Source organism: Nerophis lumbriciformis, linkage group LG28, assembly GCF_033978685.3.
Source record: "Nerophis lumbriciformis linkage group LG28, RoL_Nlum_v2.1, whole genome shotgun sequence".
Classification (NCBI taxonomy): Eukaryota; Metazoa; Chordata; class Actinopteri; order Syngnathiformes; family Syngnathidae; genus Nerophis; species Nerophis lumbriciformis.
Window position 1 is genome coordinate 16895252 of NC_084575.2, and position 26365 is coordinate 16921616.

Consider the following 26365-nt stretch of genomic DNA (forward strand, 5'->3'; position numbering starts at 1 on the left):
TTCTCTTTCAAGCATAGGTTGCATCTTTTATTACCACTATTGTAAGGTGTGCTGGATGCAATAATTTGCCATGTTATTGAATATTCAACATTATTGTCTTTGAGGTCCCAAATGTGTTTGCTGAGTTCTGTGGTATTCCGCAGGTTTTGGTTCCTGAAAGAAGCCTTGTGATTGTTCCATCTGGTTTTAAACTCTTCCTCGGTTAATCATACATATGTGTCGGATGTGTTAATGTCCTAAGGACACATATGTAGGATTAACCGAGGGAGAGTTTAAAACCAGATGGAACAATCACAAGGCTTCTTTCAGGAACCAAAACCTGCGGAATACCACAGAACTCAGCAAACACATTTGGGACCTCAAAGACAATAATGTCGAATATTCAATAACATGGCAAATTCTTGCATCCAGCACACCTTACAATAGTGGTAATAAAAGATGCAACCTATGCTTGAAAGAGAAACTGTTTATTATTTACCGTCCAGACCTGTCATCCCTCAACAAGCGCAGCGAAATTGTATCAGCATGCCGCCACAGACGGAAACACCTCCTAGGTAACACATGAGCCAATCACCACGCCCCTACGCCAGCCTGTACCCACCCACTCTGTGCCCTATATAAACCATGGTATGTGAATGCCCCCATTAAAATCTCCTGATGATTGAGGGAACCCCCTCATGAAACAGGCCTGTAGAGATGAAGTAGTCTTGTGATTTTTTTTCCCCACACATACATATATTGCGCTCTACTACGGTATCGAGCACTATTTTTTGGATAACCTTATTAAGACATATATATATATATATATATATATATATACATATATATATATATATAATAAACAAAGTGCAAAGCCATAGGCTCACTCAATTTCAGTAAATAACTTAAATTTGGAACACAGCATCATCGTTTTCACAGCTTTTTGACCTTTTTTTAAAGGCACAAAAAACAGGTCGGGTATTGAGAAACTTACAATTATGAATATAAAACTTAGCCAATAGTATAATGAGGTTGCGAAGGTAAAATTCCTTTTCAATTTTTTTTTCATACAGTGTAAATCCCAATATCACATCTTTAAAACAAAGCACAATTTTTTCATGAATAAGCTTATGCTTGTATTTTGGTGGACAAAACTATCAATGTGTATTTTGGAGTTAGCTCCGCCCACCTCCGTGTTCACAGAAAATGGCGACGCTCCCTTTAAATACAGTCGATGACGTCACGCGTGGCTAAACTGGCTTTGTTGTTTGTCGCGAGCTGCTGGCTTCAGTCGAACGTCGCTCAAAAGTCTTCACTGCTGACCATTTTTTCGTCTTAAAGTTGGCCTTCGGACACTCCAGAGCTGCGTTTGTGTCATTTAAACGCCCACCAAGATGCCGTCCGACAGAGCCTTCAAACAAAGGAGGACTTTTGGTAGGATAAAAACAGACAAAAACAAGGCGGCGCGAGCTTGCCGGCCTGCTAGCCACCTAGCTTGTTGACTTTATAAAACTTGCGTTTTGCACTTGTGTCGCCCCACAAAAACAGTTTGAGGGTCGTATTAAAGAACACTTTAGCTTGGTTAGCCTTCAAATGTAACCTTTTATTGACGTGAACGTAAATTTGTAGCTAAAAAACAACGTGCACCCTTGTTAGGCGCAACAGGAAGCTTGGGGCGGGGCCTATGCGGCCATGACGTCATCAAAACGTTATTTAAGCCTCGAGTCAGATGTATTTCAATCATATGCGTATGTGTAACTAACATTAGTTTGGCCAACAGCTGAGCGCTGCAAAGAAGTTGAGCAGATCCGAGAACAGCATCCCAACAAGATCCCTGTACGTTTACACACACATATACACCTGTTTTTACGCTCGGGAAAGCACATTCTCACCTCGGGAGCATTTGCAGGTGATCATCGAGCGCTACAAGGGCGAGAAGCAACTCCCCGTCCTGGACAAGACCAAGTTCCTGGTTCCTGACCATGTCAACATGAGTGAGCTGGTCAAGATTATTAGGTGACGTGCATGCATACACACACACACACACACACACACACACTCTGCAGGTAGCTTTGGATGTGTGTTAATATGCCCCCCATTTACCCCTGCAGGCGTCGTCTGCAGCTGAACCCCACTCAAGCCTTCTTCCTGCTGGTCAATCAGCACAGTATGGTTTCCGTGGCAACGCCCATCTCCGAGATCTATGAGCAGGAGCGAGATGATGACGGCTTCCTTTACATGGTATATGCCTCGCAGGAGACCTTTGGCTGCTAGGAAGGGGCGGAGCTTAGGGGAAGGCTTAAAAAAAACAAAACATAAATGTCCGCTATCTAGTCGGTCTTTTTCAGTGAGTAACACTATCCCAACATGCGCCGCTCCCCTATCGGAACTTTTAATTTTTTATTTTGAACGTACAGTTTGTCATCTTCAAACGTTCGCCAGCGTTAGCGCTAATGGATGCTAACGGCACGTGTGCAATATTTACATTTAGTCTTTTAGCACCTTCCTACTTGTTGACAAAAAAACATGTAAGAGCACCACATTAGCATTAGCACACTTGAGGGAAGCTCAACGTTCCTGCACAACCTTTTAATCTTTTTTTAGTTAAATTCTTGAAGGTTTACTAATTAGTCCCTGCAACCTGCCAGATGGCCACCAGGGCTGTCGATCAGACTGCATGCTTTGAGAACATTGAGAAATGCTTCGCTGACATTCACCCTGTGTCGTCCTCCACTATACTCTAAACGTGACATCACTTCCCATTAATGACAAACAAGCTTCTTTTGCACGTCAAACACTGCAATTTTTCTAAAATCATAGGTTTCAGGAGGCACTACAGACAATGCATGTTTATATTTTTTGTTATTGAGATAAGTTGTTCATTTTACTGAGCTGTTTTAAGTTTTTTCCAAATCTCAACCAAAAAGTGGAAAAAAGTGTATGTGTGTTAACGTCATTAAGTTGTATGAAGTGTGTAAATAGATGCGTTGCTATGACGTCACCAAACTCTTGCCAAAAATTAAAGAGGAAAAAAAATACTTGACTGTCTTCCTACTTGACTACAATTTTTACGACTGTGGAGATTTTTGGCATTATACATGAACATTGTACAACATTGATTATAATGGTATGTATCAGAATGTGTAACAATAAGGAAAGAATGAACATGTACGCATGGCCACATTCATATAGGCCACGGGTCGGCAACCCAAAATGTTGAAAGAGCCATATTGGACCAAAAATACAAAAACAAATCTGTTTGGAGCTGCAAAAAAATAAAAGCCATATTACATACAGATAGTGTGTCATGAGATATAAATTGAATTAAGAGGACTTAAAGGAAACTAAATGAGCTCAAATATACCTACAAATGAGGCATAATGATGCAATATGTACATATAGCTAGCCTAAATAGCATGTTAGCATCGATTAGCTTGCAGTGACCAAATATGCCCGATTAGCACTCCACACAAGTCAATAACATCAACAAAACTCACCTTTGTGCATTCATGCACAACCTTAAAAGTTTGGTGGACAAAATGACAGAAAAAGAAGTGGCATAAAACACGTCCTAGAACGTCGGAGAAAGCTATACATGTAAACAAACTACGGCGAGTTCAAGGACCGCCAAAATTAGTAGGACAAAACGGCGCTCACCAAATACTCGAATCAGTGAAGCTGACAGTGTGCTTTATAACAATTAGGGAGGTTTGTGTCATGTTTGTCCTACAGAAACCATATTAAAACAAAATTATTTTTTTCCTCCTCTTTTTCCATTTTTCATACATATTTTAAAAAGCTCCAGAGAGCCATTAGAGTGGCGCTAAAGATGCGGCTCTAGAGCCGCGGGTTGCCGACCCCGGATATAGGCCATGCGAAATAATGTCAAAGCAAAACATCTTTGTAAAAAGTTTAATGGAAATGTGAAATCAAGCGTTCGCCACATAGACAAAGACCATCACCATGTCCAATCTTCAGTGTCCCGATATTCCAGAAGCGCCTGAACTCATTCAGGCATGCCAACATTTCGCTTTCTGGCTTGTCTGCGGTCCCTGCTTCTGGAGGTGAGTTTGTGCACATGCAACGTTGACAAAAGTTTCCAAAGGCCCAAAATGATGAAGAGGCGGCGTCCGTCGTCATCTTATGCCATGCTAACGACACAGAGGGAAAAATTATTATATTTACACACAAACAGCATTGTATGTTACATCATGCAACTACAGTTGTTCCCCACTACGCGGTTCTGCATTTTTATATCCCCACACGTTTGCAAAATGTATTTCTCTGCTCTAAATTGCAAATAATTCAGTTTTTAATGGAAACCTAAATACGGTACAGGTAAAAGCCAGTAAATTAGAATATTTTGAAAAACTTGATTTATTTCAGTAATTGCATTCAAAAGGTGTAACTTGTACATTATATTTATTCATTGCACACAGACTGATGCATTCAAATGTTTATTTCATTTAATTTTGATGATTTGAAGTGGCAACAAATGAAAATCCAAAATTCCGTGTGTCACAAAATTAGAATATTGTGTAAGGGTTACATTTTGAAGACACCTGGTGCCACAAACTAATCAGCTGATTAACTCAAAACACCTGCAAAGGGCTTTAAATGGTCTCTCAGTCCAGTTCTGAAGCCTACACAAACATGGGGAAGACTTCAGATTAGACAGCTGTCCAAAAGGCAACCATCGACACATTGCACAAGGAGGGAAAGACACAAAAGGTTATTGCTGAAGAGGCTGGCTGTTCTCAGAGCTCTGTGTCCAAACACATTAATGGAGAGGCAAAGGGAAGGAAAAACTGTGGTCAGAAAAAGTGTACAAGCGATAGGGATCACCGCGCCCTGGTCAAGATTGTGAAAAAAAACCCATTCAAAAATGTGGGTGAGATTCAGAAGGAGTGGACAGCTGCTGGAGTCAGTGCTTCAAGATCCACCACCAAGAGACACTTGAAAGACATGGGTTTCAACTGCCGCATACCTCGTGTCAAGCCACTGTTGACCAAGAAACAGCGCGGAAAGTGTCTCACCTGGGCTAAGGAAAAAAAGAGCTGGACTGCTGCTGAGTGGTCCAAAGTCATGTTTTCTGACGAAAGCAAATTTTGCATTTCCTTTGGAAATCGAGGTCCCAGAGTCTGGAGGAAGACAGGAGAGGCACAGGATCCACGTTGCCTGAAGTCTAGTGTAAAGTTTCCATCATCAGTGATGGTTTGGGGTGCCATGTCATCTGCTGGTGTCGGTCCACTCTGTTTCCTGAGATCCAGGGTCAACGCAGCCGTCTACCAGCAAGTTTTAGAGCACTTCATGCTTCCTGCTGCTGACCTGCTCTATGGAGATGGAGATTTCAAGTTCCAACAGGACTTGGCGCCTGCACACAGCGCAAAATCTACCCGTGCCTGGTTTACGGACCATAGTATTTCTGTTCTAAATTGGCCCGCCAACTCCCCTGACCTTAGCCCCATAGAAAATCTGTGGGGTATTGTGAAAAGGAAGATGCAGAATGCCAGACCCAAAAACGCAGAAGAGTTGAAGGCCACTATCAGAGCAACCTGGGCTCTCATAACACCTGAGCAGTGCCAGAAACTCATCGACTCCATGGCACGCCGCATTAACGCAGTCATTGAGGCAAAAGGAGCTCCAACCAAGTATTGAGTATTGTACATGCTCATATTTTTCATTTTCATACTTTTCAGTTGGCCAACATTTCTAAAAATCCCTTTTTTGTATTAGCCTTAAGTAATATTCTAATTTTGTGACACACGGAATTTTGGATTTTCATTCGTTGCCACTTCAAATCATCAAAATTAAATGAAATAAACATTTGAATGCATCAGTCTGTGTGCAATGAATAAATATAATGTACAAGTTACACCTTTTGAATGCAATTACTGAAGTAAATCAAGTTTTTCAAAATATTCTAATTTACTGGCTTTTACCTGTATAGTGGTTGGATAGCACTAGCTACAAGCAATCTAAAATGATGTTGTATATTAGGCTGTTTTAAGAGGAACAGCCTTTTAATTGAATTGTACCTCTAATTTACAGTTCTTAAGAGAGACAAGATGTCTTTTTTTAATGCATTGTAAATTGTAAATAAGTCTGCTTACAATGGAGCCAATGGTAGCCATGACATCAAGGACGTGCACATGATTATAGAGGGGCAGGGGCTCAATGTCAGAAAAGGGCAGGACATTTTTTTTTGTGGTCCTTTCCACAATATGGAAATTAATGTAAAATTAAATTTGCTAATAGGAAGCTAACTACTTAGCTGTGTGTCCTAGGTAAAAGTGATTGCCATTTTTTGTGTGCAAACAAATTATTGTCATGAGTTAATTCACATTATCATAGGCTTGGAAAACATGAAAAGCAACAAAACACTGGTTTATTATTAGGCTATTTATTGTTAAAGGGGAACATTATCACCAGACCTATGTAAGCGTCAATATATACCTTGATGTTGCAGAAAAAAGACCATATATTTTTTTAACCAATTTCCGAACTCTAAATGGGTGAATTTTGGCGAATTAAACGCCTTTCTATTATTCGCTCTCGGAGCGATGACGTCACAACGTGACGGCACATCGGGAAGCAATCCGCCATTTTCTCAAACACCGAGTCAAATCAGCTGTTATTTTCCGTTTTTTCGACTGTTTTCCGTACCTTGGAGACATCATGCCTCGTCGGTGTGCTGTCGGAGGGTGTAACAACACGAACGGGGACGGATTCAAGTTGCACCAGTGGCCCAAAGATGCGAAAGTGGCAAGAAATTGGACGTTTGTTCCGCACACTTTACCGACAAAAGCTATGCTACGACAGAGATGGCAAGAATGTGTGGATATCCTGCGACACTCAAAGCAGATGCATTTCCAACGATAAAGTCAAAAGAAATCTGCCGCCAGACCCCCATTGAATCTGCCGGAGTGTGTGAGCAATTCAGGGACAAAGGACCTCGGTAGCACGGCAAGTAATGGCGGCAGTTTGTTCCCGCAGACGAGCGAGCTAAACCCCCTGGATGTCTTGGCTCACACCGTCCCTTATGCCACCGAAGATGATCAAGAGAAGAATATCGACCCTAGATGAGGGTATGTCTACAGAATATATTAATTGATGAAAATTGGGCTGTCTGCACTCTCAAAATGCATGTTGTTGCCAAATGTATTTCATATGCTGTAAACCTAGTTCATAGTTGTTAGTTTCCTTTAATGCCAAACAAACACATACCAATCGTTGGTTAGAAGGCGATCGCCGAATTCGTCCTCGCTTTCTCCCGTGTCGCTGGCTGTCGTGTCGTTTGTCGGTTTTGCTTGCATACGGTTCAAACCGATATGGCTCAATAGCTTCAGTTTCTTCTTCAATTTCGTTTTCGCTACCTGCCTCCACACTACAACCATCCGTTTCAATACATGCGTAATCTGTTGAATTGCTTAAGCCGCTGAAATTCGAGTCTGAATCCGAGCTAATATCGCTATAGCTTGCTGTTCTATGCGCCATGTTTGTTTGTGTTGGCATCACTGTGTGACGTCACAGGAAAATGGACGGGTGTATATAACGATGGTTAAAATCAGGCACTTTGAAGCTTTTTTTTTAGGGATATTGCGTGATGGGTAAAATTTTGAAAAAAACTTAGAAAAATAAAATAAGCCACTGGGAACTGATTTTTAATGGTTTGAACCCTTCTGAAATTGTGATCATGTTCCCCTTTAAAGATAAGCACTTTAATATTGAACATTGAACAGTGCAACATGAACTTTGAAAAAAATAAAAATAAATAAATACCCAAATGGAAAAAAACTTCAATGTGAAAATCTGTCCTTCTTCCCTTAACTTGATGAAAACACCATCAAGTTTTAACTTATGGTCTTTCTCACTTAATGCTCAGACTAAACAACTGAAACGCAATACAGGGCCAAAAATATGGACCAGGGGCCAGTAGAGGGCTGTAGGATGGAGGCCACCCATACCCAAATATACTCCTCAATGTAAATTCAGGGCTTCCATGAAATGCTGTGAAATCAGTGCACAATCAGTAGCCAAACCTTCTGGGGGCTTTAAAGCAGCAACATTCTGGGGGCCATGTCCCTGTAGATGTTGATCACATCATTGTGATTTATGACTACGTCTTTTTCAATGGAGAGGAGAAGGAGATCAGACAGCCTCTTCTGTGCATAGACCTGAGTGAGTTTTTGACCAGCTTCAGTTTAGAAAAAGACCTCTCTACTGTGGCAGTGGACACTGGAATCGTGGCATATGTTTTCATAATTTCTTCCAGTGCTGGAAAGATGTCATGTCCACTGTTGTCTCTTAGTGTTCTTAAGATCCCCTTCAGTGTGAGAGTGTCATGGAATGATGCATCGAAAACTCTGAGCTCTGACTTCAGCTTCTCTTCTCCTCCTCCATAGAATTCGCACAGCGTGCGAACAGCTTCAGTAGAGTCAGCACCCATGGCATCTTTACCTACCCTGTTGCTGGCCTTCGTCAAACTGTGGAGTGCACTGAGTACTTTGAAGGACTGTCTTCCCATCTCCCTTAAATCTCCTATGTAGTTCCTGAGAAAGAACATCAAGGAATGGATAGTACATCTTCACTCTGTAGTACTCTTCCACTGATTTGAAGGAGTGGCTCTCTGTGGCTGCAGTAGAACTGTGTTTATACTTTGCAGGAACCTTCCTCTGCCTTTTCTGTCCCCGGGGGGACTGTGGGAATGCTGATTTCAGAAGCCTCTGCCTTTTCTGTGGCATTCTTGAACAGTTTGGAAAACTGTTCTTCTGTTCTCAGATTGGACAAGGTATCCATCACTCCCCCAACAACACTATATGCCGTGGACAGGTCAATACTCTGGTTCTGGAGTGCATCAGAGGCAAGTGCAGTGACATCAAAAACTGGTGTGGCTATTGCAAGGCACAGTAAGAACTCAAAGTCGATGGCATTAAGGTACATTCTTCCATCACCAGAAGCAGTATCTGGAGGCTCTTGGACTGTTAGATCAGTGAGGGTCTTCACTACAGCATCCATCACCTTGTTGAGGGCCTTCAGGGCTTTCTCCCTACATGCCCAGCGTGTGTCAGAGAGGTTCTGTAGTTGAATGACACGCTCTCCAGGGCGCAGGTCCTGTTGGCATTTTACAAATGCTGTGTCTTTTTGAAGAGGCAGTGAAGAACACATAGAGCTTCTCTACAAGGTTGAAAAAGGTGATAAAGTGCAGGCTTGATTTTGCACTTTCAACCAGGACTAGATTCAGGCAGTGGGCGTGGCAATGGATGTATAGAGCCTTGGCATTGTGTTGCAGTATTCTTGTTTGCAGTCCTTTGTACTGACCACTCATATTGGCAGCGCCATCGTAGCTTTGACCACGCATGTTTTCAATCTGTAGGTCATTCATTTGTAACAGGTCCAGACCTGTTTTCTCCATCTCCTCACCTGTTGTGGTTGACACATTACAAACCTGGAGGAAGCGCTCCTTGACATCCATTTCAGACACATAACGTACAACAAAGGAGACCTGCTCACAGTGAGATACATCAGTGGTTTCATCTACAAGTATGGAATAGATTTTTGCTTCCTCCATTTCTTTTCTCATCTCTGTTCTTGTGAATGTGGCCAGGGCTGTTATGAGATCATTTTGTGTTCTGTTTGAGAGTAATGAAACCCAACTCTTCTTCTTACCAACTTTCTTCTCTTTTACACTATCGAAATGTAGCTTGAGAACACTATCGTATTGGCTGAACATTTTCACAAGTTCAAGGAAGTTGCCCTGGTTTGAGCTTGCAGAAGACTCATCATCACCCCTGAGAGCCTTTCCCTGTCGTGCGAGAGATAAAATTATGTCAATCAATCTGGTCAAAATTTCCCTGTTTCTTTGTTTCTCTCGCTCTCTCATCGCCTTGCCTTGAATGTCTGATACATCAAGAGCTGCTTGTAATGCACTCTTTTTGAAAGTGTTCCATCGCACCATGCTTGTTAAGTAGGCCTCTGAGTTTGCATGCTCTTGCATTTTTTCAAGCCCCTTTCTCCAGTTGTTTAACCCAGCCACTCTCCAAGCAGACTTGCTGTACTTTTCTTCATTAAGAAAAAGACGACAGCTGAAGCAGAACATACCATCCTTGTCTGGTGAGTATTCCAACCACGGCCTAGTGTTATACCAGTTTCTTTGAAATGATCGTCCATCTGCATTTTTGGGACATCTAAGTACAGGTTGACATGGTCCTCTATCAACACACATTTTGACATAGCTGGCATTACATTTTAGATCAAAAGCTTGTTGGTGGGCAGGATCTGTAGGATACTTTAACAGTGCAATATTTGATAAGACCTCTTCTCCTACATCACTTGTAGCTCCTTCAACTTCCCCCTCATCTATGGCTTCCTCTGCAGTAGTATCATCTGCCTCCCTTCCTGTGGATTCTTCCACCCTAACATTTACCGGGATCTCTATGGCTTCCTCTGTGTCAGGAGTTGCATCTAAAGCCTCTTTTCTCTCAGGTGTTGCTTCTACACTCTCCTCCCCCTCTCTCTCATGTGTTGCTTCTAAGGTCTCTGCCTCTCTCTCAGGTGTGACACTTTCTGAGGTCTGTGGTCTTTCTTGAATTCTGGTGCTAGTACTTGGTTTTAGCCATGCATTAAGAGGTCTGCTACCCTGAGCTGCTTCCTGGCGCTCCTTCTCCTCCCTTTTCTGTATCCTTTCTTTTTTTGGCATTGTGCTGCAGGCATAATCAACATGAATCAAGTTTAAATACAGATGGTAATATTCCTAACAGATAACCTACATCTTATATCCCCAGAATGCTGAAATAATAATAATAATAATAATAATAATTATTATTATTATTAATAATAATAATAATAATAATTATTAATAATAATAATAATATATTATTATTATTATCATTCTTCTTCTTATTATTATTGTTATTATTGTCATTATCATTATTATTATTATTTTGTTAACCCACACAGTAATAGCAAAGTCACAATAAACTTTATATCTAAACCGCTACTGTGAGAGAAATGTGATCCGCCGTAAACACAGTGCATTTTATTTTGAAAATTAACCCGGTGTTTTATTTTGTACACTACTTCCTGTCCCGCACGAGCCGCTCTGCTCTGTGCGGAATTGATGTGCCGTGCTCAATTGATGCTCCGTGCTCCGACGTCCGGCAAAAACACAAGCTGACACATTGAATAATAGAATAATACAGCGTTTTTCTGAAATTGTACCCATATTAGATGCTGAATAAGTGGACGGCGACTAGACCATAACTCACAGGTTCAAGTTGCTCCACTGTCACGTCTCCTCAGGGGCGCAGTTGGCTCTCTCTCCTCTCACTTACTCACTCACTCGCCCTCTCTCTCTCTGGCGGAAGCGGCAGGCTCAAACAACCCGGTATTACAAGGAAACATGGAGTTTTTGTACCGCTGTTTTTTTGTTTTGTTTTTACATCCCTGACAGGAATTTATTAATGTTGTTTCAAGAAAAAACCCCAAACAAAAAAAAAAAAAAGCCACACAGGCAGAGGGCACTTTTTAAGACGAGGCAAAAAAGGGCAGGGGCTCAAGCACCCATAGGGCCCTATGTGTGCACGTGCCTGCGCAGGCCAGTCTAGTACCCGCACTCTTTTACTATGAAGCCACGCTGTTGTAACACGTGGCTTGGCATTGTCTTGCTGAAATAAGCAGGGGCGTCCACGATAACGTTGCTTGGATGGCAACATACAACGTCCACAGTTTCCAAAAACAATTTGAAATGTGGACTCGTCAGACCACAGAACACTTTACTACTTTGCAACAGTCCATCTTAGATGAGCTCGGGCCCAGCGAAACCGGCAGCGTTTCTGGGTGTTGTTGATAAATGGCTTTGGCTTTGCATAGTAGAGTTTTACTTGCACTTACAGATGTAACGACAAACTGTAGTTACTGACAGTGGTTTTCTGAAGTGTTCCTGAGCCCATGTGGTGATATCCTTTACACACTGATTTCTGTTTTTGATGCAGTACCGCCAGAGGGATTCAAGGTCACGGGCATTCAATGTTACTTGCAGTGATTTCTCCAGATTCTCTGAACCTTTTGATGATATTACGGACCGTAGATGGTGAAATCCCTAAATTCCTTGAAATAGCTCGTTAAGAAATGTTCTTAAACTGTTCCACAATTTGCTCACGCATTTATTTACAAAGTGGTGACCCTCGCTGCATCCTTGTTTGTGAATGGCTGAGCATTTCATGGAAGCTTTTTTGCCACTTGTGCCAGCTTTTTTGAAACATGTTTGTTGCAGGAAAATGAGCTGCTAATTGCAAAAAAATCAAGTTTTCCAGTCCGAACATTACGTATCTTGTCTTTGCAGTATATTCAATTGAATATAGGTTGAAAAGGGTTTGCAAATCATTTCTATTTACGATTAACACATGCCAATTTCACTGGTTTTGTACATCAAGATGTTTGGACGGTTTTTTAAAGCGCTTTATAGGCAGAATAGAGTGACTCCTATAGGCTCCATTGTAAGCAGACTTTTGCTTGCATTCATTTACTTGTTAGAATGCATAAAGAAGAAAACTGTCCATGTCTTACATAAGGATTGCAAATGATAGGCTAAATTCCGAAAAAGTGCAGTTCCCTTTTAAGTACAATATCGTATGCTTAATGCTGTATTAATGTGTAAAACTGATGTATAATAAACAGAGGAATGTAATTAGAAAAATGATTAAGCATTTTTAGCGTTTGCTTATCAGTTTGACATTCTCGGGAGAGGGACGTCTACTGTATATTTGACAAACTTTAATCTCTTTTTCTGAAGTATTACAAGTGTGTGTGAGTGTCACCTGTCAATCAGCGAGTCCCTCATGGTGGTGGCAATGGCGGAGGGCTGTGCAGCGTCACCCAGTCTGAAGACGCTCTCAATGACAGACAGCTCGGTGCTGGTGGTGTCCAGTCCGCAGAAGGCGCACCAGTCGTTGACCACCATCCCGCCAGCGATGACCTCGCTTCCCCGGTTCACCGTGCCTGCCTACACGTTTCAAAAAGTGCATGAGGTGACGTATTTCAATATTTCTCAGTACAACAAAGAGGCTTGTGTGTGCCTCCTCACCACGAGGGGAACTTGCAGCAATGAAGACAGCTCTTCCTGGTCGTCTATGGACGTCTTTGGGTGCACCAAGCCCCCCTGGTTGCTGAAGGCGCAGTAGGATCCCACCAGAACCTGATCCACTATCGTCTGACGGAACACTTCCACCTTCAAGGTGTCTGCCAGGATCTCCTCGGTCTCCTAAGGGGCGAGGAACGGCCAGTGAGCAACTTGTAGCCACATATGTGCGCGCTACCATCTGTCTCACCCTATCCAGGTCGGGATGGACCAGGGCCACGTAGTCGTTGCAGGCAATGACGTTCCCGAGTGCCGACAGCCTCTCTTCCACTCGCTGTATCTTGACAGAACTGGGAAGACAATTTCGGATGTGCTGCAGTTCCTGGTCAGTTGTGTTGTTTGGAACCAGAAGGCCGTGGCGGTTTCCTGGAAAGATACAATCACGTGACTAATACATATGGATCATTTAGATTAGAAGCTAACACACATAAACCACATTCAATGTTTGTCGTTTGCTTTTATGTGCACACAATCCAGCTGGGATAGGTTCCAGCTTCATGTTGAATATGATGAAGTCTGAGGATGGGTTTTGATGGTTATGGACACCACTGATGTATTTTTGACCAGTGTCCATCGGGATGATTTTGACAAAACCAGGAAATTTTAGCATTTGGATCTATTTGCATTACCGTATTTTTCGGACTATAAGTCGCAGTTTTTTTCATAGTTTGGCCGGGCTCCAGTGCAACTTATGTTTTTTTCTTTCTTTATTATGCATTTTCGGCAGGTGCGACTTATACTCCGAAAAATACGGTAGTATGCACGATAATTATCATACGGATATATTATGACGTCACACTGATAAATCCAAAAACATAAAAAATAGCTCCGATAACGAATAAAAAAACAAAACGCTCTAATGAGGCAAGATTTCTTATGTTAGGGGTGCAGGATTGATGTCGACTCAACATCGAGGCTTTAAATACCATACTGCGATTACATAACCGCAAGAGTCTGAGTTATTTTTTTCTATACTGTCACCGGCAATTGACTGACAGACATGTTCGCCAATCACAAATTCTCCCTGTTTGAAGGATCTTAGTCTCTCGCTTCAAACAGGGAGAAAGACGTCTCACTTTGTGAATCGTTCAAAGCACCTGAGCGCGTCTATTTAACAGTAGGTATTAACTTAACTCAGTGAGCCCTCTTTTCACTCATTCACAATCTTTGTCTTGTCCGTGGGCGAGGAGCCAGCTTCACGCACGCACACACAACCTGTGACTCGCCGCCAAGTAACAAAAATTGAGGGAAAAAATATGATTGCAAAGCCAAACGTGGGAATAATTAAGCTGCAAATCGGATGGGTAATATGATCCCTTTAACAAGAACGTACGAGTGAGAATGCCGTGATCACGTGTTTGCAAACAAAAAGACAACGTTCGACCTAGTTTTTCCCGACAAAGAAAAAATGCACTTTAAGATGCATTAAAAACATACATCCGTCGTCTTGTCTCTCAAATTTGATTGTGAACAATAGGAAAAATTCACCAAAAAGTGCAGTTCCTCTTTAAGGTCACCCAACCTACAGTGTAAACAAACATCGTATACTCTCTCGTTTGAGTCACACATTAAGAGTGTTACTAAAACGGCCTTCTTTCATCTCCGTAATATCGCTAAAATTCGTTCCATTTTGTCCACTAGCGACGCTGAGATCATTATTCATGCGTACGTTACGTCTCGTCTCGATTACTGTAACGTATTATTTTCGGGTCTCCCTATGTCTAGCATTAAAAGATTACAGTTGGTACAAAATGCGGCTGCTAGACTTTTGACAAGAACAAGAAAGTTTGATCATATTATGCCTATACTGGATCACCTGCACTGGCTTCCTGTGCACTTAAGATGTGACTTTAAGGTTTTACTACTTACGTATAAAATACTACACGGTCTAGCTCCAGCCTATCTTGCTGATTGTATTGTACCATATGTCCCGGCAAGAAATCTGCGTTCAAAGAACTCCGGCTTATTAGTGATTCCCAGAGCCCAAAAAAAGTCTGCGGGCTATAGAGCGTTTTCTATTGGGGCGCCAGTACTATGGAATGCCCTCCCGGTAACAGTTAGAGATGCTACCTCAGTAGAAGCATTTAAGTCCCATCTTAAAACTCATTTGTATACTCTAGCCTTTAAATAGACCCCCATTTTAGACCAGTTGATCTGCCGTCTCTTTTCTTTTCTGCTCTGCCCCCCTCTCCCTTGTGGAGGGGGGGGGCACAGGTCCGGTGGCCATTGATGAAGTGCTGGCTGTCCAGAGTCGGGACCCGGGGTAGACCGTTCGCCTGTGCAGCGGTTGGGGACATCTCTGCGCTGCTGACCTGTCTCTGCTCGGGACGGTCTCCTGCTGGCCCCACTATGGACTGGACTCTCACTATTATGTTAGATCCACTATGGACTGGACTTTCACAATATTATGCTAAGCCCACCCTGATGTGGGTTCTGAACAGAGGATGTCGTTGTGGCTTGTGCAGCCCTTTGAGACACCTGTGATTTAGGGCTATATAAATAAACATTGATTGATTGATTGTATCAGTCGTGTGGGTCTTCTTTACTCCTTCAGAAGGCATGCTGTCCACATCAAATGCCCCGCAAATAGCAGTATGCATGCCTTAAAAGCCGATGACTCAGCGGTTCCCACCACCGCTGAGTGCAAAAAGCGTCCCTGGTGCCAAAGAGATCTGCAATTTTTTCACGGAAATTAACTGATGGTGCATAACAGAGCTAGCAAACAGAGCTAGACATGTCAGCGGGGGGTGTATATTGTAGCGTCCCGGAAGAGTTAGTGTTGCAAGGGGTTCTGGGTATTTGTTCTGTTGTGTTACGGTGCGAATGTTCTCCCGAAATGTGTTTGTCATTCTTGTTTGGTGTGGGTTCACAGTGTGGCGCATATTTGTAACAGTGTTAAAGTTGTTTATACGGCCACCCTCAGTGTGACCTGTATGGCTGTTGACCAAGTATGCGTTGCATTCACTTGTGTGTGTGAAAAGCCGTAGATATGTGACTGGGCCGGCACGCAAAGGAAGTGCCTTTAAGGTTAATTGGCGCTCTGTACTTCTCCCTAAGTCAGTGTACACAGCGGCGTTTTAAAAAGTCATACATTTTACTTTTTGAAACAGATACCGACAATTTCCGATATTACATTTTAAAGCATTTATCGGCCGATAATATCGGCAGTTCAATATTATCGGACATCTCTACATATAAACAATAATAAGTAAGTTATCGGTATTGGTCTTGCGAAGCAGGAAGTCATCCTTACCGGCTTGAAAAAAAAATGTGCGTGCATCACTGATTTATGGTACTCACCCACACACATGCGTCCGATGATGCGGCATCCTGCGATGGATGCGTGGACCACGGGGATGACCTCTGACAACTCGCCTTCAAACACACTGCAAACGCAGAGCACAACAATCTTCTTCTTCTTCTTTTTTGTTTTTTTATGGCGGTTGGCAAGCAACCTTGTGGTGTGCATTACCGCCACCTACTGTATTGGAGTGTGGACCGAGGTGGATCCCTACTCTATATTCTTTTATTTAACCCAGTATGTTTTAAATATGTGCATATTGCTTTATAACCTATGTGTTCTGAGTGCAGTCCTAATATATCTTCCACTGCTAACCTAATATTCTCTTTCGCTAACTTACTTTCCAGTATTACCCTTTCTCTATTATATTTCCTACAATATATTAAAACATGTCCTACACTTTCTAGCTGTTGGCAAGAATCACACAGTCCTGTAGTATGTTTCCCTATTAATTTTAATGAACTATTTAGATATGTATGTCCTAATCTCATTCTAGTAATAATGTCTTCTTCCTTCCTATTTCTATTGCCTCCTCTCATTACACCTACTCTCCTCTGGACTTTGTAATACTCTCTACCTGTTGTTTCCTTATTCCAATTATCCTGCCACTTTTTATTGTGTTCCATCTTAATTATGTTCTTCACTTCCTCTTTACTGTGCTTAATCTCCATGTTTACTTCTGTTTTAGTGGTTGCTTGTTTTGCGTATTTATCCGCTAGTTCGTTCCCCTCAACTCCTACATGAGCAGGAACCCAAAGAAATGTTACCACATCTCCCGCTTTATTTATTCTGTAATTTGCCTGAACTATTTCATATACTAAATCTTGTCTTGTTTCTGATGCTATGTTTTTTATGCTCATCAATGCACTGCTTGAGTCCGAGCACACGACTGCTTTTCTTGCTTTATTTTCTTCTATCCAATGAATTGCCATATAAATTGCTACCAATTCTCCCGTAAAAACAGATAACTTATCACTAATTCTTTTATTTAATACTATGTTTCCTTGTGGGATAACAGCTGCTGCTCCTACCTTATTATTTATAGTTTTTGATGCATCTGTGTACACCATGATGTTGTCTAAAAACGTTTCCTCAATCCATTGTTCTATCTGGTAACTATTTAAATTTCTATTCTTTAGTAATTGCATGTTTACATTTGGGTTTTCATACATCCACGGTGGTATTGCAGGGATTGGTACTGTAGGGCTAACTTTAATATTATCAATTTGAGCTTTATTACATATGTCTCCTATTATCCACCCGAAACTATTCATTTTTTTCTTCTCTTTTTCTTGGCAGTTTAGTAACACTTGATGGGTTGGATGTCCTTGCTTGGACCCTTTTAAGTTTGCCCAATAAACTGCTGACAATTGATCTCTCCTCATATCTAAAGGTTTTTCATTCATCTCTACTTGTAATGCTGCAACTGGGGTTGATTTTGTAGCTCCACAACATAACCTTAAAGCCTGTGATTGGATCCTGTCTATTTTCCCAAGTAATGTTTTTGAAGCAGATTGATAAATAATGCATCCATAATCAATAACAGAACGAATTAAAGTCATATATATTGCTTTCAATGTCTGCCTATCAGCCCCCCAATCTTTACCCCTCAAAGCCCTCATTATATTTAACACCTTTTTACTTTTCTCCACTATTTTGCTGATGTGGGTTGACCAGTTAATATTTTTATCAAACCATATACCCAAATATTTAAAAACTTGTACCTCTTCTATATTTTCTCCATAGAGTTTAATTTGGAGCTTGTTTTGTACTTTCCTCTTTGTAAAATGTATGACTTTTGTCTTTCCAACAGAGAATCTTAAACCCCAAGCCGTTCCCCATTCTTGAACATTATTTACCGCTTTTTGAATCTTCTTTTCTATATGATTAGTATTTCTACCTCTCTTCCACATCACACCATCATCAGCAAACAGTGCCACATCCACTAACCCTTCTACTTCACTAAAAACTTCATTTATCATTATTGAAAATAATACTGGACTTATTATACTTCCTTGCGGGGTCCCATTTTCCACTTCATATACTCTGCTGTATTCATTCTCTATTTTTACTAATATTTTTCTACTTGTTAAGAAGTCTTTTATCCATCTATACATTTTCCCTCTAATCCCAATTTTATTTAGTTTTATCAGCAACCCCTGTTTCCACAACATATCATAAGCTTTCTCTATATCAAAAAATACTGCAATAATACTTTCTTTATTTATTTGTCCCTTTCTAATTTCCTCTTCCAGCTGCACTGCTGGGTCGTTTGTGTTTCTTGCTTTGCGAAATCCACTTTGGTAATTTTTTATTATTTCTTTTGACTCTAAATAATATACTAGTCTTTCATTAATCATTTTTTCCATTACTTTGCCCAAATTTGAGGTCAATGCTATCGGCCTATAATTACCTGCCTCTTCCGGATCTTTCCCTGGTTTGCATATTGGAATTATTACAGCTTCTTTCCACTCTGCTGGTAATTTTCCTTCTTCATATATCCTATTATATAATTTCAAGACCACTTCTTTGCCAATCCTACTTAGGTTTTTGATCATTTGATAACTCACCTGGTCTTTTCCTGGTGTTGTATTTTTAACCTTTTTCAATATTCGAACCATTTCATTCAAAGAAAATTTCATATCTATAGTGTTGGTTACCCTATTATCGTTGTCTTCCATCATTTCCCCAATATTTAAACTAATTGTTTCTTCTCTCTTTTGTATTTCTACATTTCTCAAATTATCATTACTGTGCACTTTAACAAATGTTTTTGCTAAAAGTTCTGCTTTTTCTTTATTTTCTACCACACACCGTGTCCCATCTTTCATCACATGATTTTTATGTTCATTTCTGATCCCTGACATTTTCTTGATCATTCCCCACACTTGGCCTAAAGGAGTAGTTCTATTTAATGATTCACAAAACTTTCTCCAGTAGTGTTTTCTTGTCTTTTTAATAACATACCTTACTTTAGCTTGGTGCCTTTTATATTGGATCATATCTTGGAAATTATGTGTTCTTCTCAATATTCTAAATGCTCTATTCCGTTCTTTTATTGCGTCTGTGCACGCTTGTGTCCACCACGGCACTATCTTCCTTCTTTTCCCTATACTACTCCTTGGTATGCTCTTTTTGGCTGCTTCCATTATGCACTTTGTAATATCTGTATTCAGTTGTTCAATATCTTGATTTATATCCACTTCCTTTAATGTCATGTCGGTACTTTCCCTATATTGTCCCCAATCACCGTGATTATACTTCCATCTTCCTTCTATTTTAGTGCTTTCTGTCCTTTGGTTTATGTTTATGTGAATGAATATTGGGTAGTGATCACTTCCTATAGTGCTGTCTTTATTTACTTCCCACTCTACCTTTCCTGCTAACCCTTGTGACACTAGTGTTAAATCTATTGCTGTTTCTTTACCCGTAACTACATCTAACCTTGTTCCCGACCCATCATTCACACACACCAGTTCTTTTTCCTCCAAAAATGCTTCCAATGTTTCCCCATTCCAGTCATCCCTTTCACCCCACATTGTGCTATGTGCATTAAAGTCACCACACCAAATGATATTGCCACTCCAGTGCTCGACTATTGTTTCTAGTTGATGAATTTGTAATTTCTTGCACGGATTATAGAAGTTTAGCACTTTGTATCTTTCTTTATTATTCCATACTTCTACCCCTACTATTTCTAGTTCTTGTTTTTCTTTTAATATTGTATATTGCATATCTTCTTTAATAAATATGGCACATCCTCCTCCTTGCCCATCATTCCTATCTTTACGTATTGTTATGTATCCTTTTATTATAAAGCTCAATTTTGGCTTCAGCCAGGTTTCTTGAATACATAGTATATGTGGTTTATTTTCCATATTATTAATATAACCTTTTAGTTCCTGTCCGTTTGCTATTAAACTTCTGGCATTCCACTGAACAATTAACATGGCGTTGGATTGTGGTAACATGACTCGGTCTCGTCTACTCTCTGTAGTTCACCTTGTACCTGTTCCCAAGATAGTTCTTTTAAATTTAAGAACTTTGCTGCTGCTTTGACAATTATTTTGATCTTCTCAGTTTTATTTCTTGCCTGTTCTGTGCAGTTTATTACATATGCCAGGAACACAACTAGCTTGTCCATGGAAAGTCCTGTATTTGCTGCCTCTTGTTTTTTATTACTTGAACTATTGTCACATCTGTCTTGTTCTGATCTATTCTCACTTCTATCTTGTTCTACACTTTCTTTATTTCTTACTTTAACTGCCTCTGCGTATGTAATATTTCTTTCTACTCTGATTTGCTGTACTTCTGTTGCCTGTTTCCTAATGACACATCCTCCATACGCTGCTGTGTGATTCCCGCCACAGTTACAACACTTGACCAGTATATTGTCTCCACATTGTCCGTATTCATGCTCTCCTCCACACCTTCCACATCTCAACTTAGCATGGCACACACTGGCTATGTGCCCATAGCGTTGGCACTTGAAACAGCGTACTGGGGGTGGGACGTAAGCTCTAACGTAAAAGCTTAAAAACCCAATCATAATTCTTTGCGGTAGGACTTCCTCGACAAACTGTACTAATACAGATTCGCTCTCCGTCTTTTCTCCATTTCTAAATGCCATCATTCTTGTCATCATCTTGACAGTACCGGTACCCCCTTTTATTTGTCTTTTCAATTCTTCTAAATGTTCACCCCTTGGGATTCCTGTCACTACTCCTCTTGCCCCCTTTCGTTCCCCCACTTCCATTTTTTCCTTTATTATCTTATTGCACAGTTTTTGCAACCGCATTGCTTTGTTCTTTTGCTCTCCATTTTTGCATTTAATCAAAAGTCGTCTTTCCCTGAGCACCTTCGCTATCTCCACCTCTCCGATGTCCTTCTTTAACCCCTTAACCAGTGTCATCAAACTTATGTCATTCATGTCTTGACCTGATTTAAATGTATATATGATCCTGTAATTATCTTCCATAGTCTTTTTCCTCTTTTCTACTTCTTCATCTTCTTCGTGTACTCTTTTAGCACTCGATTTTCCTTCATGCCCTCCACTCCCCTTCTTTCCTCTCTCCCCTCTAGTCCTATCCACGTCCATACTTTCCTCATAAATCCCGTCACTATCCCCTTCCATCTCGATCCAGTCACAATACAGCTTATGCACAACCGCCAAGGAGATTTAGATACGCTCACTTGTTAGCCACCACTCCTTGTTTTACTTCCGCCTTCGTTAACACGTCACACTCCTCTGACCACTTTCAGAGCACAACAATTACTGGTCACGTTGATTTTAATTAGTAGCCACGCCCCCGATGACGTCACTCAGTTTACCTGTAGAAGTTCTCGGCTCCTCCGATGGCGACGAGGCAGTAAGTGTTGGTCAGCTTGGCGAAGCAGCCAATCTCGTTGTTCTTCTCGAAGGAGGCTCTGACCGCCATGACGTCACAACTAGCTCAAATGTTACCTGAGAGCGAAGGAAAAACTAGCGTTAGCATCCGAGCTAGCATACTAGCTAGCGCGGTAAAATAACTAGCCAGGCGTCAACAATTGGATCCATTTAACACACAGTGGCTTCACACATGGACTCGATCACTACTTTAAACGTTTAATATGGAGAAAAAGAGGGAGATTACCTGATCAATACGTGTGTTCTCCCGAAGTGTGCGTATCTACTCTCAGCCTCACGTGCTCACTTCCGCTAAATGTACGTGACCCTAGATGACGTCGGCACGCTGCCTTTGAACCCGGAAGTACGGACACTGTTTTTTCCAAACATTTAAAAAGTTAATTTAGAATTTACTAATGTAATGGATTAATACAATATACTGAATTAGATTCATTAAGCATTTTCTGCACATATGTTATTCATGATTCGTTCAATTTGTTTTTTTTCATTTTATTTTTATTGACATCCAGCATCAGACATTCCTATCCATTACATCATATTCACATACATCATATATCTGTTGTCTACCCTAAATGTCAAAAGATGTTTTTGTTTATATCCCAACCATACCCCCACCCCCAAAAAGAAAGGAACAGCAGAAAAACAAAGTAGTATTTGCAAATAAATCATTTAGATAAAGAACAACAACAAAAAAAATACATTATTAATAACAATAATCAGAAATTCGTTCAATTTAAAAACAATTGAGATGTTGAACTTCGTATTTCTTCTAAATTTAATTCCTTAAAATAATAAAACGCCGGGTGCCCTTTCTTTTATTTCTTAGTCTTTTAAAAAATATATACAGTATATATTTAATTGAAATCAGCTCTCCTGTGGGAAAACAACAGGTTTGACTTCCGCTTGGCAACTATGGTGCTTGACACTCACTAGGCCCCGCCTTCCATGTCTTGCGCAGGTTGCCTTACGGGCCAATCACGTCCATATTAATATGTGACGTGTGTGTGTGTGTGTATATATATATATATATATATATATATATATATATATATATATATATATATGTATATATATATATATATATATATATATATATATATATATATATATATATATATATATATATATATATATAATATTGGCAGCAGTTAACGGGTTATGTTTAAAAGCTCACATTCTTCCCTGCTTGGCACTCAGCATCAAGGGTTGGAATTGGGGGTTAAATCACCAAAAATGATTCCCGGGCGCGGCGCCGCTGCTGCCCACTGCTCCCCTCACCTCCCAGGGGGTGAACAAGGGGATGGATCAAATGCAGAGGACAAATTTCATTACACCTAGTGTGTGTGTGACAATCATTGGTACTTTAACTTAACTTTAACTTTACACATACAAACTGTAGCACACAAAAAAGCACATTTAACAAAAAAAACGTTATTATGGTCTTACCTATACTTATAAATGAAGTCCACAACTAAAGCCCTCACTTAAACTTTCCACGTGCAAGATTGAATCTATTTAAAAAAGTGTAACCGAGGGTTTATAAATGTCGCCTATACTGTATGAAACTACAAAATAACAAACACGGAGGCTCCAGTTTACACGAGGACCACTTTATTTACCTTCTTTCAAAAACTTCCGCTCCACTCCAACGTGTCGTCACTTCCGCTCTTAGCGCCTTCAAAATAAGAGCTCAAGGCATATACTGTATAACAGCGCATAACAGGAACTTAACATCACAAATAGGAAAGCCCATAAAAATAGGTTACAAAAGTTATTTAATAAGAAGCCAAAAAGTGCAAAAACAAAAATGTTCGTGTTGGAGGAGTTGTGAATTAGATACACCTGCAGTCTGCAGGTGTATCTAATGTTGTGGCCCTGCAGTCATTCACAACTCCTCCAACATGAACATTCCTGTTTTTGCACTTTTTGGCTTCTTATGAAATAACTTTTTTAAATAGATTCAATCTTGCACGTGGAAAGTTTAAGTGTGGGCTTTAGTTGATATAACAATTCTACGGCGGGGGTGCAGGAGGCGGGGCTACTGGAGCCTCAGCCAGTGCGTCTTTTGCAGCCGTTTTATAATCGCTCAGCACAAGAAATACGTTACACACATACAGTTGTTGACAAAATACACTGTACATTATATACCTCAGCTAACTAAACTATGGAAATGTATAATATAATTCATATAGCAATACAGTCTCACTGCACAGCAGGCCAGCAGTTAGCCGAGTCCGTCCATGTCGAGGCACTGAGTGACGTGCCTCAACTGGCTGCTGTTCACCGCACCGTCTCTTCTCAGTATTTGAACGGCAAATTTGAAAATTCAGCGATTTTGAATAAAAATAATCTAAAACTGGTGAAGTTAAATGGAAAATAACTTTATAGTATAATCACTGCATACATATAACAATTTAATTAATTTTTTTTCTTTTTACATTTTTTTCTTTCCATGATGGCAGGTGAGGCCCTGCCTCACCTGCCTCTAGTGACTGCATGTCACTGATATATATATATATATATATATATATATATATATATATATATATATATATATATATATATATATATATATATATATATATATATATAAAATTATTTTTAATTTTTTGGGGGGGAATTTTACAAACCTTTATTTATACTATTCAACATTTACATACAACCAATAAATAATAATAATCAAAACAAGTACAGACACAGTACAAAAACAGTACAAAACAGCGCCAGGGGGTTGTAAACTCAATAAAGTAACGAAAGTAGAATGAAAAATATATATATATAACAAAATGCAAAGCTATAGGCACACACAAGTTCCATAAATAATTTATATTTGGAATACGGCATCATAGTGTTCACAGCTTTTTGGTTGTTAGAGGTAGAGAGTGTTTTAAAGTAGAGTTTTAATTATTTTTCAAAGTCACTTTTTAAAGTCACAAAAACAGGTCGTGTATTGAGAAACTTACATTTATGAATATAAAATTTAGTCAATAGTTTAAAGAGGTTGCAAAGGTAAAATTCCTGTTTACATTTGTTTTCATACAGCGTCCAAATAGCACACTTTTAAAACAACGCACACGTTTGTCATGAATATTGTCCAGTATACTTTAGTTCGTCGCAACCTACTCGACGTCACAACAAAGAAGACACAAAAAATGAAGAGGTGACACTCCTTTCTATTGTTTATCAAGCTCACATTTTTCGTCTCATTTGTGTGTTGTGACAGGGGCAGTTTTTACATCTTGTTATAGTACAGTACTGTTGATGACGAAATTAAATAAATCACTGTACACTAGCACAGAATCAAACATTCAATTGATGTTGTATAACGAGGGATTGCTTGTCTTGAACTATACACGATCTTTGTAGCCACCAGGAAACTGCCTGGAAACAGGAAGTGGCACTGTGCGTGTTGTGTGCGACCTTAAGACAAATCAACTGCAGGTGGGAGTATTGTCTAACATTTTTGTATTCTGCTGGTATCAAGTCACCAATAAGATGTGTTCCAAATATAGCCCATGTTTTCCTAAAAAAATATAGCTTATTTTATGCAACATAGATGGTGTTTTTCTTGTTGCCGCCATTACTGACACATGGTACAGTTGTTGATAAAGTCCAGTAAATAAAAGCCATGTCATCATGTCCAGGTGTGACCTGCAGCGTGAAGCTTGATGGGAGGAGATGTGAGCCTAGAGACCAAAAGTGATAAAGATCAGGAACAAAAGGAACCCTCAACCCCTGACTCAACAGGCATGTCCTCATCACAAGGTCAACTAATGACACACTTTCCTACTTTATGTAAATGTATTAATTGTACAGTGGTCCCTTATATAGTTGCCAACCTTGAGACCTCCGAATTCGGGAGATTGGGCGGGGTTAAGGGGGAAGGAGTATATTTATAGCTATATATATATATATATATATATATATATATATATATATATATATATATATATATATATTTATAGTAGAGTACACAGTAATGAAAACACAGTTGTTCTACTAACTGTACTGTACTTGCTGCTTACTTAAAAAAAAAAAAAAAACACTTACCTTTTACTATTTGAGTAGCCTTTGTTCTGCCATTTGAGTACTGGCGAGCGATCCCCGAATCCGGTAATATATCCTTCACGGATTTGTTGAAAACATCCGCAAATGAGAACGGGATGTTGCTTGCAAGGTGGCCCATAATACTGCGTTGCCGCCGCCTTGTGCTTCTCTGACCGTTCATGAGCAGTGTTGGGACTAGCGCGTTACAAAGTAACGCGTTACTGTAACGCCGTTAGTTTCGGCGGTAACTAGTAATCTAACGCGTTTTTTTTTTATAGTCAGTAACTCAGTTACCGTTACTACATGATGCGTTACTGCGTTACTTTACGTTTTTTTTTTATGTAGTATCGGCTAGAAACAGAAGATCTGAGTGTGTTTTATTGCAGCGCTGCGGTGTCTTCCTTCTGTGTCACAAGGAAAAGAAGAGGCGTGCAGAGAAGAGGCGTGCTTTGTGTGGGTGGGGGCAGGGGGCTCCCAGACCGTAGTTGAGGGG

At 40.2% G+C, this 26365-nt stretch overlaps 3 protein-coding genes across 3 annotated transcripts in view; 2 read left to right on the forward strand and 1 right to left on the reverse strand.

The window, feature by feature from the left end:
* Window positions 1-1223: 1223 nt before the first annotated feature.
* On the forward strand, window positions 1224-3017 carry map1lc3a (microtubule-associated protein 1 light chain 3 alpha). The gene is made up of 4 exons (XM_061923773.2): window positions 1224-1413; window positions 1760-1815; window positions 1889-1995; window positions 2091-3017. Exons 1-4 carry the CDS (start codon window positions 1374-1376, stop codon window positions 2251-2253), a joined length of 366 nt encoding a protein of 121 aa, XP_061779757.1. The 5' UTR covers window positions 1224-1373; the 3' UTR covers window positions 2254-3017.
* An 860-nt stretch (window positions 3018-3877) lies between these two features.
* eif6 (eukaryotic translation initiation factor 6) lies at window positions 3878-22147 on the reverse strand. Its single transcript, XM_061923772.2, has 7 exons — window positions 22052-22147; window positions 21750-21882; window positions 16418-16503; window positions 13308-13483; window positions 13064-13240; window positions 12798-12982; window positions 3878-4130 (listed from the first exon to the last, which is right to left on the reverse strand). Exons 2-7 carry the CDS (start codon window positions 21854-21856, stop codon window positions 4121-4123), a joined length of 741 nt encoding a protein of 246 aa, XP_061779756.1. The 5' UTR covers window positions 21857-21882; window positions 22052-22147; the 3' UTR covers window positions 3878-4120.
* Window positions 22148-25144: 2997 nt separating this feature from the next.
* The window catches only part of ssuh2.1 (ssu-2 homolog, tandem duplicate 1), a 60797-nt gene continuing 59576 nt past the window's right edge, over window positions 25145-26365 (forward strand). Inside the window, exons 1-2 of the mRNA XM_061923781.2 lie at window positions 25145-25266; window positions 25470-25590. The gene's annotated coding sequence lies outside the window, so the exon portion shown is untranslated. The remainder of the gene's footprint in view (window positions 25267-25469; window positions 25591-26365) is intronic.

Excerpts from the sequence above, each read along its gene's own strand:
- eif6 (XM_061923772.2), bottom strand. The coding sequence starts at position 21,856 with ATGGCGGTCAGAGCCTCCTTCGAGAAGAACAACGAGATTGGCTGCTTC. Across the intron at positions 13,484-16,417 it reads CATCGGACGCATGTGTGTGG|GAAACCGCCACGGCCTTCTG; the intron begins GTGAGTACCATA and ends GTATCTTTCCAG. Across the intron at positions 12,983-13,063 it reads TGCTGCAAGTTCCCCTCGTG|GCAGGCACGGTGAACCGGGG; the intron begins GTGAGGAGGCAC and ends TGAAACGTGTAG.
- map1lc3a (XM_061923773.2), top strand. The coding sequence starts at position 1,374 with ATGCCGTCCGACAGAGCCTTCAAACAAAGGAGGACTTTTG. Across the intron at positions 1,816-1,888 it reads AGCATCCCAACAAGATCCCT|GTGATCATCGAGCGCTACAA; the intron begins GTACGTTTACAC and ends GAGCATTTGCAG. Across the intron at positions 1,996-2,090 it reads GAGCTGGTCAAGATTATTAG|GCGTCGTCTGCAGCTGAACC; the intron begins GTGACGTGCATG and ends TTACCCCTGCAG.